We start from the raw sequence: 14,487 nt of genomic DNA on the forward strand, positions 1-14,487 counted from the left end.
TACCCTGGGAGTCGGATTTTCCTTTGTTCTCAGCAACGTTGGCCTCAGACGTGCTTGAAACACCTCATTCTCTTCTCTGACTTCTTCGCTCAGGAGGTTGTCTGTCACGACATCCATCTTCAACTTTCCTTCTGGAGCTGAATTACTCAAAGTCACCACCAGAGTATCCCAGCTTTCTGGCAGCGAGCTCAACAGCAGCAAAGCCTGCATCTCATCATCAATTTTCATCTCAGCTTTTGACAGCTGATTCACAATACCTTTATAGGTGTTGAGGTGTTCAATCATGCTCATGTCGTCCTTGTATTCAAGCTTCACAAGTCGACGAACCAGGTATGCTTTATTCCTGGGAGTCTTCTTTTGAATCATGGACTCCAGCTTCGTCCACAACTCATACGCGTTCGTGAACTCGGACACGTGCTCAAAGAGGCTTTTATCAATATATTTCCTGATCGTGGCTACAGCCTTCCGACTCAGGATCTCTCACTCCTTATCGGTCTTGCCTGCCGGTCTCTCATCAAGGGTAATGGGCTCATGTAAATCTTTGCAGTAGAGATTATCTTCCATCATCGGTCTCTAATAGGTGAAATCATCTGCGGTCAACTTGAACATGTCTCCATCATTGGTTATGCCACTGGTCTCCATCTCGTCTCCCTCAGAACCCGTCCACTATTGGGAACTCGGTTCCCTCAGATCAGCTCAGGGGCCTTTGTGCGGAAGTCAATCAACAAGATCCTTATCTCGGATCTCGGCTATACCTCGGCCTGAATTTTACCAGGTCAGGCAGCGCAGTGGAAAAATCAAAACGTAAACACAAAACAGGAGAGAGAGAGAGAGAGAGAGAGAGAGAGAGAGAGAGAGAGAGAGAGAGAGAGAAGAAGAACACAACCAGGTTTAACGTGGGAAAACCTTCTTCAATGAAGAAGTAAAAACCCAAGGGACCTAGTCCAGATCAGAAATCCACTATGAAAATAATGGTTACAAATAATCAGAATCACCAATGTGGTGGTTAACTCAACCTCTCCAACAATGGTGATAATCAAACCTCCCTAGAGATGTTTCACTCAAACTCTCTCTCTAATCTCTTCACCTAGCCTCAACCCACAACTAATGAATATATAGAGGAGGTGAGATCTAGGTTAGGATTTTTAGGAAACCCCTCAATGGGCTTGGCCACAAAGGATACATGTTTGGTTGTAAGAAAACATGGTGAGAAAACTCTTTTCTAGGTCGCAGAATTAATTTTTAGAGAAGTATAAATTCTTGGATCTTTTATTGAAAATAATTTATTTTAGATACATGACCCGCCAAAATTTTAAAAATATTCAATTTTCTTAAAAATTAATTTTTAAAACATTTTACATATTATTATAAATGTAATTTTTTTACTATATAACTAAAATAAAATTTTGAACTTCTGAAATATCATTTTTTAACACAAACCAATTCTTTGCTTGGAGCATTTGCTATCTTCTTTTGTTTCAGCTCCAAGTATTTCTTTGAACGAACTCCAAACTCTTTAAGAGTTTTGACTGGGTCCTTGTAAATATATTTTACCAGCCAATATGACCCGTCCAAGTATTTCTGTATCTCTAGCTAGGGGTTGCTAGCGTGCTGGCTGACCGGGAGGATTGGATGCCGGGGTGGAAGTCGTGTCCGAGATGGAATCGCTAACACATACAACATCATAATCAGGTGCAACGCCACGATCAGGCTCATTGGGAGATTGGTCCACCTATAGTGAAGCAGGATTCATTGGCGGCGGTTGGTAGTTGTTGCTTCTCATTTTTGGTCAGGGGAATAGGAATTTACCAAATTTTCCACAGACGATGTCAATGTTCTGTCCTAGGGACAGAGATGTCTAGTCAAGATACTAGTATATTGATCTTTGATCTAGAGGCTTTCTCAGATATTTTTGGATTAGATACATTTGAGTTAAGCAGATCACGGTGCACTGGGAATAATAGCGTTAGCCAATGAGATGGTGTGTGTGCACATTAATAGCACAACAGTAAAGAGAGAGAATAAGTGTCCATACATATAAGTTATACCTCTAATTTATAGAATTTACCCATGAATAGTAAAATTCTGAATCTTTGATACTTCCTCCGAGTGTGTGTGTGTGTGTGACTTGCCTATTAATCTATTTAGGTTTATAAATTCGTATAGGCCTATAAATTTCTAAGTCTATTTACCCTATTAGGCTTGATCACTTTAAACAAAAAACAAAAAAAAAACAAAATGGAAGTTATGTACATTAGTCGGCAAAAAAAATTATTGATTCTCGTATTTAATTTATCAAAATATTTGTATAATAATTCTCATGAATCTGTCAACCCAATTGTTTACAAAATAAAAGCTACACATCACGTCAAAATTCGTTCGTCGAATCAAATCACGTTAGTTTAAATTATTTTATTTGAAATTATATATAATTTTAAATAAATATAGACTTTCCTATAAACTTATAGATTAGGCCATTTAAAAGTAGGTTTATGACTATGTGATTTAGAAAATATTTTCGATAATACAGATGTATCATAGACTCAATACATCTTTTGTCAAATATGAAAAAAAAAAACACATGAACACAAAATATTTTGTTTGAAAGAGCTAGTCTCACCATAATGTGAATGTTTTAGTTCGAACATAATTGCCTTCCACATATAATACATGTGATTTATCAACAACAAAAAAAAGAATTAACATATTTAATCTACTCCTATCTTTATAATTATTTCCTTTCATATTTTTTTTTTCTCTTTTAGGAAAAAAGTACCTACTCTCTAAATACCAAATGTGACCTGATTTTCCAATAGGCTTAATTTCAGATCTAATCATGGCCTATTTTATTAAAAAGGCTAGCTTGTAAACCTCTTACAAATTGCCAAGCTTATTTATACCCTTACATAGGGCTTTTTGATCTTTTTGTCCTTCATTAATTAATTAATAACTATTTTGTCCCTGATCTAAAAATATCCACTAATCTGCTCATCTTTAATCAATTAACTTGAATATTTAATCAATTAAATGATCAAAACTTATAAAAAAAATTGACTTGAAGTTTTAATCTATTAAATCTCCCTTGTAGTCGATTAAATCTTCAACCTCGTTCCTACCATTGCCCTGTTATGCACCATTGTCCCTTCGAGAAGACCACTTTGAAGACAGTAAGAGTGACATATGGAAGTTCAAAGAGAAAGAGCTATTCGACAACTGTGAATCCTAACAAGCAGACTTCACAATATGCCTTCACAATATGCCTTGCTGCAGCAATTAAGTTCTCCTCCCTTTCTAGCTCGGTATCCCAAGCTCAGGCTCCTCCACCGCCATAGAGAACCATCAGACTTTAGAAAGAACAATCAACGAAACAAGCTCAAACCTTTCAAATCCAAAATCAAGATTGAACCCAGATAACACCTCCTTCTCTAGAATCCTTCACCGCAGCTCTTCAATAATTTACACACCCACCCTGAACCACGAATTACCAGAACAAATTTAGCAGGACTCACCAATAAAATTAAAAACCAAAAGTGCATAGTAAGAACAGAGACTTCTTATGCCTGCATAAAACTCACCAATCAAAGATTATAATTGCTGCAGCAAGGCATATTATGAATCCTTTTTATTTTTATTTTTATTTTTATTTTTATTTTTGTTTTGGTACATTGCCAGGAGGTATCCCCATTCAGCCTTCTCCGGGCACCATGCCCTCAGGGTACGGCCCGTTTGGGCTAGCCCCTCATTGTAACAATGGGTGCACTAAGCTTCGCAACCGGAATTATTTTTATTTTTTTACTAATTATGATTTGCAATTAACTTTTTAAATTTCATATCAAAAATTTATGGGTAAAACTACCCTCATGTAACATTATTTAAATAAACTTTCCTACTCAAATAAAAATGCATGTGGGTCCCATACATGTAATAAAAATAAAAAGTAAAAAATGATGGTGCGAAAACCAATGAGTCAGTAGGTAAAAAATCTTATATCATGTTACATGATACTCCTTTTCCCCAAAATTTATATATAGGTCTAGATGTGTTATGATTCATGATTTGAGTAACTTACAGTATTTGTTTGAATTGAAATAATTGCAGGAATAGAGAAGTAGTCCTGGTGAAAATAATTTTGCCCCTTTTACTCGCATGTATCCTTATATATTTCACCATGGAGATTTAATCGATTAAATCTTCAAGTCAACTTTTTTTTGTCAATTTTGACCATTTAATCGATTAAATCTTCAAGTTAATCGATTAAAGAGGGGCAGATTAGTGAATAATTTTAAATCAGGGGCAAAATGATTATTAATTAATTAATAGTCATATCTTATATAATATTTAAATTTAAATGTACACGTACCTAGTATATATGACTTGTCAACCGTTTTTATTTAATTTGATGAAGGTAAGATAACAAAAGGATTAGCTTTTATATATTTAATTTAATTTGGTATACCAACCTTAATTATCTCTTTTTCTAAATTTTGAATTCTAAACCTAAGACTAAACCCTAAACCCCCTATCCCCACAAGCTAACTACTATCTTATATAAAGAAATAAATTCAGGAACTAAATTACAAATGTAAAATATTTTCAAGGCTTAAGTTGTTCATTTATTTTCAATATATTTTGTACATAAATTTATGTATAATTGTCAATATCTCTTCTGTTGGTGCATTTGCATTTAAAAATCACAAGCTTCAACAATATAAGTTAACAAACCAAATGCTATTTCTCGTAGAGTCTAAAACTCATAATTCGCACAAATATGATACAAATTATTTAGCCAACTATGAGATAAGGTGTATTCTATTTATATCTCCCAAAAAGAACCCTATATGTGGATGGATAAAAAACAATTAATCTAAGAAATGAATATATGTTCATTTGAAGATTGGGAAAAATATACATTAAGATTTCATGTTCTGTTTTTCCCAATAACTTTTCTCCCATAATTCCACTTGTTGAATTGAACCTTCCTTTCTCCTTAATTGCGCATGCAAAGATGAAGGATCATAAGGGGGAGGCAGGGTGCAGGGATTGGTGTTTGCAGGACCCTTGACCAATGATTCCATCATAAATTTCTTTTCCAATCCTTCTGCATTGCAAACCATTGACTCCACACATAGTTCAATTGCTTTATCACTTATAGAGGGTTTGTATCTAAAGAGTTTAGCGTAAGAATTCAGGAGATGAAACATGTAATCGTACACATAATCCGTCTTTAACTCTTCTTGAATGAAATCACTTGCTGCCTTTCCAATATTATGTGCCTGACGGATTCCAAAAATAGCAATGAGACATGATGAAGTAAAACATTAAGCAGCTTTTTTCTCTACTCCAAGAAGGTTGACATTAGTAATTCTTGTTTATTATTTGATCTATAAGCACATATTTTAGTATAATATACAGATTATGCAATCATATAAGGGTTGAAACATGCTAAGCTTCTTTACCAATGTCCCTTCCATCATTGAATAATCCATACTATTAAACCACATATTCAGAAGTGAAATCTTATTGTATGTAAGATTAAATTTGGTAAGAATTATATATTCTAACATCAATGAATAAGCAAAACTTTGAGATTACCTTTTTCTTGTGACCATTGCCCCAATCCACGGCAAATTTAATGGATCTGCACTTGTCATCTTCCTTAATGGGCCAATAGTGATGCACCGGAATTAACCCTCTTGTAAAAAAATCATAGTAATGTGGTTTTACAAGTAAAGTGACAGAATCACATGCCAGAATGTATTTTTCACTGACTGACCAAGCAGAACCTTCAATGTACACCTTATATCTGCACACATCATGATTGGAATAAAATTTTATTTATTGATAACTATACATATCCAAATAGCTATTAAAATATATTACTATAGATAATTATATAAAGCAAGCAAGAATTCAAACTTTGTGATCACTTTCAATGCTATACCTATGAGTGCATTGGCCTGCCAAGTCTGATTTCTTGTACCCTTCTTGTGATTCTCGTCCCCAATCCTGGAACAAATTTTTCATTTGTTAAGAAGCTAGTTGTAATTTTCATTATTGCAAGAATATCTTGCTTATAACTTTTGTTTATAAAGGAGATGGTGAACATAATCTTTTTTATCCAAAATAAGGTCTAATTTCATTTCAATAAGGGAATATTTTATACATACATAGAACAAAGTTATAATAAGATTGATACCTGGGAATATAAACGAGCATTCCATTCTTGTTTGTCAGAAACATTGCATTTCATAAGGTCTTGTCTAGTTTCAGCAACAGCAGGATTACCTTTCCAATAAGCATAAGGCTCTCTGTTTAACCATGTTGACCTCTTGTTACCTTCTTTCAACTCTCCCAACAAAATCTCCCATGGCTTTATATTAACCTCAGGCCTATCAAACACAGACACATTATGCATTAAAATACTTTATATTAACCATTGGCTAACTCTTATCTAAGTGTTCTTTCACAAAATAAAAAGAACCAAACTTATATTCTTTAACATATTTTTGTCGTGCTATATACCAACTCATATCGCATACCATAATGACCATACCAAAACTCCTCTTTTCTTAGTCATATAATTTTTTTGGTCAATTATAAATTAAATTAAAGAATAAGAACAACCTTACTATTAGACTTTACTTTGTAGATCCTTATAATAAATAAATAAAACTTAAGGCTAAGTGAAATTAATTTTATTTTTTTTAAGTTAGATCATATATTTTCATGAAAACTCTAGACTAAACTAACCTCTAATTAAATTTAAGAAAAAAAAAGTTATGAAATGTGCTTACCATCCCCAAAAGGACCAATCAGGGAAGACAATATCCAAGGTGGCATCATTACCACAATAGCGAAAGAGTGGTGGTGGGTTCTCAGCATTAGGCCCATTATAATGATCTGTTAAAACCACTGGCCAATCAACACAATCAAACATGAGTTCCAAATCAGGCACCTTTCCAGGGTACCTCCTTAACAATTGTAGAATACCCCACAAAGTATAAACATCCCTTGTTTGAAATGCCTTTTCATAAGTCTCCAAATAAGCCTTCCCTTTCAATATCACTAACTTGAAGTTTGCTGTTGCTTTTGCCCTCTCCACCATCTCCTTTGTTATCCCCGTGTGGGCCCAGGGTCTCAGATCTTCGTGGATCCAACGGAAGTACTCTGGACACGTGGGACTCGATGAACGGTGATGATTATCCCTTGAGATTGGATAATTGGTGGGACATGTTCGGGTGAGGTTGTATGCATCGCAGTTCAATGGGATCTCTTTGGGCTTTGGTTTTTCGGAGATTGTGTAAGGTTGTGTGTCAAATAATGTAGTGGTTAATATTGGTTTGGTAGATGAACCCCCGGAAACGACCTGCTACACACAACACAAAATGGCCACAAAGAACAATGTGTTAATTAGTATTGTTTTCTTTTGTTTATTTAGTAAAATTCAATTGAAGACATGAAATAGACAAATTAAACTACATCAGAGTCCACCTCTAATGCTTTAACGCAACGTTGCCCCTACGGCCTACATATCCAATTTTGGTAACACTTTCTGAATGCATTATGTAATTATTCGATAATCGATACATCATCAACAAAGCAAGTTAGGCAAGGTACATACATTGCTCTGAGAATATTATGCAATTTAAAGTAATGTCACAAGTATAAAAATTGAATATAAAATATTCATATCTCTATAATTATTCAAACAGTATAAGTGCATGACAAAAAAATATAACTCAAGGGATAACCCAAATCTCTAAAAAAATTGTTACTTTATCAAATCTTATTCACGACACAAAAAGTGAAAAAGAAAATCGGAAAACCCCTCCTCTTTCATTATTTCAGTTTTATTGTGCATAAAATAATTCATAAATAAAGTTATTAATGTATTATAATAAATTTGGTTTTAGTCATCTATAGATATTACAAAAAAAATTAATTCTATAAATTGGTAATCAAACAATTAATAATATAAAAAAGTGTCATATAACTCAACTACTTATGTTATAGTAACTCAATCACTTTTTCTATATTATTTTATTTGTACAGTCCATCGATAAGCATCAAATGCAAATAATATATGTATCTAAGTTAAATAAAGTCAAACAATAAAAGAATATAAAAGGATTAATGTCTATTATGTTGTAGGAGATAATTTTATCTCCTACACACATAAAAATATGTTGTGAGACCTATATGAAATTTATAATATTCTTTAATGTATGAATTCATCTAATCTCATGTTATATGAGAGAAAATCTCTCATATTATAGACACATATATGATGGGCCTACCATTTACAAAATGAGAAAAAAATAAAAAAAAGTGTCACAATTTTTAATGAATCTATTGAAAATAAAATTACTTGTTGCATAAGAATAAATTTTTTCCTTAATAAATATGTAAAAAATAAAATTTATAACATTAATCTCTTATATAAAAATAGTCAAACAAATCACAATACAAACAACAACGCGTCACGCACGTAATTTGACTGTTAAACTAAAAAAAAACAAAAATTACTGTTTGTCGCATGCAAATTAGGTTAGCGTAAGACTTACTCCAAACCTTTAAAGGGGTCAGAAAAAGTAGAAACTTGACGAGAAAACTGCGTCATAGTTAGGTGCAGAGTGCAGTGCAGTTCTAGCATGGTCCCCTTAAAATAGCACCATTTAATAATGTAAGGTTACAAAACAAGTTATACGGGTCTAAATACTTTATGTGCAATGTTTTTCTTATATTATATGAGATAATATTATCTCATGTAGAAACATAATTAGGTAGATCCCACGGTTTAAAGAAAAGAAAAAGAAAAAAGAAATGCTGACTCAGATTGGAAGAGATAAAAAATTTTATCTAACATGAAAAAAACATTTCTTATTCTTTATGTGCATAAAACAGGTGGCTGTACATTATCAGTGAAAGTCATAAGTGGACCCCACTTTTCGGTCTGTCATAAAATTTGAGGGACACGTGGAATGCAAAATACTTCTTACAACTCACGATCTTCGAATTTCTATGTCTGGTTAGCCGACACTCGCGGCGCCTGTTAAGCCTTAAACCCTATTGATTTCAATAATTAAACTAAAACGACGTCGCTTTCTTGTTATTATAATATTGGTATTATATTATTCAAGTCGCATTCCATGCCTTAAACCTATCTCAGAATCAAGAAGCATAAACTGAAGAGTCAAAAAAAAAATAAAAAAAGCAAAGTTCTCAGTGATATTAGAATGTAGATATTTTAATCAGGCATTTTTTTAATTCAAATTTAATTTGGCATGGCTCAACTTATAATTAATTCCTATAAAACGAAGAATCTAGTTAACAAATCCCAAAAATGTAAATGAAATATATAATATCGTCATAAAATTTTAAAGGTCAAAACTTAAAAATTAAGACATATTTTAGAATATAATTTTTAAAGAGTTATATTAATAAAAGATATTATTCTATTATGCAAAAAATTATTAATTTGAGTCTAGAAATCTCATAATTTGATTTTTATTATTAAGAAAAATTATAAATTTCAAAATATTACATAACATTAGACTCAGTCAATCAATTCAAAATGTGGCACGTACTCAGCTCAAAAAAATTTTACTTTTAATTTTCAGAACTCAAACTCAAACTCAAACTTGATTAGCTTTAGGCAAAGTCAAATCATTAGGTTGAGTGAGATCCTCTTTCCTAACTTTGTTGGCAAGAGTTAAACCTACCACATTTACACCTTTCAACTAAGTCACCTAAATAGCTGACATTTCTTTCACTCATACACTCTTTATCTTTTATAAAATCTCATGTCATTCTCATAATTTTTTAATTAATATGTTTTAATTTATGTAAAATATATTTAATTTAATTTAATTTATAAACAGATTTATGCGCAATCTAGAGTTCTAAGTTATATAAGCATAAATCACACACTCCTAAAAAGAGGTACGTTGTTAAATTATCTATGTAAAAGGTTATAAATATTATTTACAGATCAAATTTTTGTTATATAATCTTAACAACACTACCTTAATAGAGTTTCATTCATGGGTTTTATAATTACATGAGAATTGAAATCTTATACCATAGAGATAAAAAGTACATTAAATTCATATGTTATAAAAAGTTGTATATGGGACTCATATAAGCACAGAAATTAAAAAGATTTCAATTCTCATATTAAATTAAAATTATAAAACCCTTCATTTATTTCTTAACCTAGATGTTTGTAGTTGTAGGTCCATCGGCCTAAACCATACACACACAAAAAGGTGATATAAAGTACTGATTAAATGGACTTCTATGCTACATACCATGTGCATAATAATAATAATTACCATTTGAAAATGCAAATAATGGGTAAGAAATTGGGCGAGGCATAAGGCACACCAATCAAGTAGTGGGCTAACTAAGCAAACGACAATTTTTGGGGCATGCATGTCTTGGGCCAAGGGAATTCACTCACCTTCCAGAGGAATTCCCCTGCCTCCGTCTCAGTCAGACAACAGTAACGTGGGAAACAAATAACTAACGTTAAAAATAGTAAAATCATTGAACCAATCAACATTGGACGCAGAGGTATTAGAAAACTCACATGTGTGTCGAGCAAGCGCGTGCACAACAACGCGCCGACGATTAGGAAGATGGGGAAGCCGAGAATGACAGTGGATCTCGATTTCATGAATGGACGCCAGATTCCGTCCCTGAAATGACGAAAAGGTCCTGATCCGTAATTCTCTTGTCCCTGCCCAACAACCACGTTGTTCTCTCTCATGCTCTGCTTCTATGGCTATGTTATTGTCACGCTCTACCCTTTTGAGGTTTCGAGCTTCTCGTCCCTTAAAATACTCAAAGATTCAAACTTTGGAATGGTTCTTCAATTGGGTCGGTGAGTTTTGGCCAATTGGATGTGTCTGTCTGATGCAAAAATCGAACGCCTCAAGACCCTTTTTCTGTTTCGTTTTTTTTTGCGGGGTTCTGGTTGGCTGAAGAAGAAACAGAAAATCAGGTGAGAACATAATGCAGTTGTGATTAATTAACTGATGAGATAAATATAGAAGAAGATCACAACAACCAACAGAAAGACAGAGAGATAGAAATGAACCTGTGAATTTTTTCCCGTGTTATATGTGAATGGGTCTGAGTAAGAGTCTCAAAAAGATGTGTAACTTTTTAACATATTAAGGGACTGTAGATCGGAGATTCAAAAGGACAAAAATAGAAAAGGAAAGTGGTAAGTGTCAATTCAAAATGGAGATGTGAAACCTTTTGAGGTTAAATCTCGTGAGTATACAGCTACACAGTGTCTCAGTTAGGTGTTTATTTGATTGCTTATATATATAGACTATAGTGGTAGGAAATTAAATGGGACGAAGAGAAAGGGTTCACATGTATTTAATGGCGTTTGGAAATTAAGGCCAAAATTTGCGAAAAGTACAAAAGTTGGAGAACTACCGGTACAGTGGTCTCTGTTTATCAATTGGGAATTTTAGTTATTGCCTCAACCTGTTTTTCCTCAAGCATTTCTTTGCGGTTTTGAATCTTATAATTGCGAAATTTCCTTAAACCTAGTTCTCATACCTACATACCACCTAACCACTATTGAAATAAAATGCAAAATAAATAAAAAAAAGTTTGTCATCTTATAAAATTATAACTCATTAAATTATAAATCTTAAAAAGGAAAACTCTGTTTTCTCTTTGTGTGGTTAAAAATTAAAGAGTTAGTGAAGTTGCAAGTTTTTTATTTACTTTAATTAATTAATTAATACTTTGAGACTTTACAATGAATTCAAACCATTTTTCGGTATTATAGTTAATTTAAAATTATGCACGTATATCTTCTCCGTTCTTCCATCAAATATTCTACTTTTTCCCGGATATTCGGGCTCAAATATCCATGGATTCGATGTTTGTTTACTAGCTTCATATAATTCAGAAAATACTAATTTTCTCGAAGCCTAAAAAGTGCAAAATTCCTTTTACTCTGCTTTGATAAAGGCAGAAAATAATCATTTTTTATATAATACTCAAGAAACACATTTTCTTTCAATACATTTTACAAAAATATAAATGTAGATTTAGTGATCTTGTTATTAAACTACTAAGAAGTATAATGTGTATTGAACAGATATTTTTAAACATACATAAATTCTTAAAACTTAAATTAAAATATAAAAATAAATATTTTTGAAATTTTTAGTTTTAAAACATCTGAAAATTTGGTTTAATTGATGAAAATATAAAGTTATGCCATTTTAAGTGAGAGATAGACACAAGAAAAAAAATTATTTAAAATTTAAATTAAAAAAATTATCCACTTTCTCTCTCCAATAATTTTTATTTATTGTGTCTATCTTTCTCTTAAAATGACATAACTTATGTCATTTAAAATAACAAACATCAAACCTTAAATGAATATCCAATTATGCCTAACGTTTACTGAAATAATTTGAGTATTGATTAAAGAAATTAAGCAAATTAAAAAATTTCTTTAAATGAATAACTAACTAAAAAGGGAAAATATTGATTCGATTTGATATGAAATCTGTTGAAATATATACCTGAAAATAAAGATGGCGCGTGGATATGAATGGAAAGTACTTGCAGAAGATATTTCACTCTCCATAATAAAATCTTGAATTTGTCACATAAAAGTAGTGTTGCGAAAATCGCACTGGCCCGGCAGGTCCGACTGAAACCGGTCCATCAACCAGTTTGATTTTTGCAATAGACCGGACAAGCAATCGACTCGGTATTGATCCGGTGAACCGGTCAAGAACTACGGTTTGACCCGATTTTACAATTCAACTCGATTTTTGAAAAAATATTTTCAAAGTTGCAACCGCTGGGATTCAAACTTGAGTCCTGTGAGGATGTCCAACAACAGCTTATCACTAAGCTGAGTTTATTTGTTGGTTATTATGCACCATATATATATATATATATATATATATATATATATATATATATATATATTATTTAATAAAATTATTTCAAAATAGCATTTAGTGGAAATTGAACCCTTGTTATGAAGATATAAATTATAGTCTTTACCACTAAACTACATTTGCTTCTTTTTCTTTTTTTTAGAGTTACCCAACCCTAATTATCTCTTTGAGACGAGTTGGCTCCCTCCGGTATCCCCACGAGCTTCAACTCTTTGAGCCGGTTATGGGACTAATCAGGAGTGCGGGGGAACAGTGATGGCTAAAGGTTCAGCCCCCTCCCCAAGAATGCATTCAGCGGGAATCGAACACATATCCAACCCCACTAACTCAGCGCCAAGTTACCAACTAAGCTGCACCCATTGGGTAACTACATTTGCTTCTTAATTCGCTTGTACCATTCAAAATATTTATTATATAATTGAGTATAAAATATAAATTTATATATATATCCGGTTCATGCGGTTGAACCAAGGACTCACTGCTTGAACCAGTGACCCATTGCTTGAACCAGTGACCCACTGACCCGGTACCCCGACCGGGTCGATCACCGGTCCGGGTTTAATAACATTGCATAAAAGTGTACCAGAAAAAAAATTATTTTTTATTTTTTTATATTTGTATTTACTATGTAGAGATGTAATAGCCAAAAATAAAAATAAGAGTTTAAGGAAAATATTTAAATTAGATATGTGAAAAAAGAAATCAAATATTGTTTTTATAACATTAAGCCAATATATTTGTTGGTAAATGGGGATCCAAATGCATATAAATGGAATGAAGATTTCTCATTAACTATCCAGAAATTTGATTTAACTTAATTTTATATTGAAATTTGAAGCCACTAAGAGTAGTGGACGTAGTCTAATGAAGAAGAACTCATCGTCTGTATGAAGTTATAGATTAAATATGAGTATTAATATTATATTTAAAAAATTGAAATTCCATAATGAACTAGTTTAGGACTTTCCTGTTGGTTAGAACTAAAGCCAACTATGTTAATTAGTTATAAGTTTAAAAGTGCCTTGGACAAATTAAATGTATCCTCCCCAAGAAGTAATTATATTTAGGATAGGTTCGGGATTAAAATTTTAAAATTTTTAAAAAAAATAATATTAGAAAGAATCAAACATATACTCTCACTTTTATATACTCAACTCTTATATATAAATTGAAATACCGTAAAATGCTTTTGTAGATGGGCCATGAAATTATTGGGTTTAAACTTTAAAGCTCGCCGCTGATTAAAAGGTTGCCCTCTTTTTCAACTAACATGATTGAAACCTAAAAGAAATTTCGTAATAATAATTAAGGAAAAATATTTATACTTTTAAATGACACAACTTATATTATTTTACTTTTATAAAGAAGTGGAACCTACACTTTTATTTTTTTGGTCAACTCTTTCTTCTCCTTTATCTATCTTTTTCTCTCTCTTAAAATGACACAATTTTATATCCTTTAAAATGACACACATTTTACTTTAATAGTTAACTTGCTTTCCCATACATGATTGAACCACGTGCCGTGGCCGGCAGCATAA

At 32.3% G+C, this 14,487-nt stretch overlaps 1 protein-coding gene across 3 annotated transcripts; it reads right to left on the bottom strand.

Moving 5' to 3' along the window:
* Positions 1-4,780: 4,780 nt before the first annotated feature.
* LOC133303114 (uncharacterized) lies at positions 4,781-10,771 on the bottom strand. 3 transcript variants are annotated; one of them, XM_061502981.1, is made up of 6 exons: positions 10,592-10,771; positions 6,795-7,369; positions 6,197-6,389; positions 5,942-6,006; positions 5,593-5,803; positions 4,781-5,273 (listed from the first exon to the last, which is right to left on the bottom strand). In XM_061502981.1, exons 1-6 carry the CDS (start codon positions 10,769-10,771, stop codon positions 4,911-4,913), a joined length of 1,587 nt encoding a protein of 528 aa, XP_061358965.1. In that variant the 3' UTR covers positions 4,781-4,910. The 3 variants fall into 3 exon arrangements, with proteins under 3 accessions (XP_061358965.1, XP_061358967.1, XP_061358966.1); XM_061502983.1 differs by having other exon boundaries at positions 6,795-7,366; positions 10,592-10,714; XM_061502982.1 differs by having other exon boundaries at positions 6,795-7,366; positions 10,463-10,625.
* Between the last annotated feature and the right edge of the window lie 3,716 nt (positions 10,772-14,487).

Source organism: Gastrolobium bilobum, unplaced genomic scaffold, assembly GCF_033153095.1.
Source record: "Gastrolobium bilobum isolate Gb01-03AN ecotype WA unplaced genomic scaffold, APGP_CSIRO_Gbil_v1 utg25931, whole genome shotgun sequence".
NCBI lineage: Eukaryota > Viridiplantae > Streptophyta > Magnoliopsida > Fabales > Fabaceae > Gastrolobium > Gastrolobium bilobum.

What these genes read in the sequence shown, in the direction of transcription:
- LOC133303114 (XM_061502981.1), bottom strand. Translation starts at nt 10,771, where the DNA reads ATGAGAGAGAACAACGTGGTTGTTGGGCAGGGACAAGAGAATTACGGA. An exon ending in GATTGGTCCTTTTGGGGATG is followed by an intron (nt 6,390 to 6,794) that starts GTAAGCACATTT and finishes TGTGTTTGATAG; the next exon opens with GCCTGAGGTTAATATAAAGC. An exon ending in GCAATGGTCACAAGAAAAAG is followed by an intron (nt 5,274 to 5,592) that starts GTAATCTCAAAG and finishes GGAATCCGTCAG; the next exon opens with GCACATAATATTGGAAAGGC.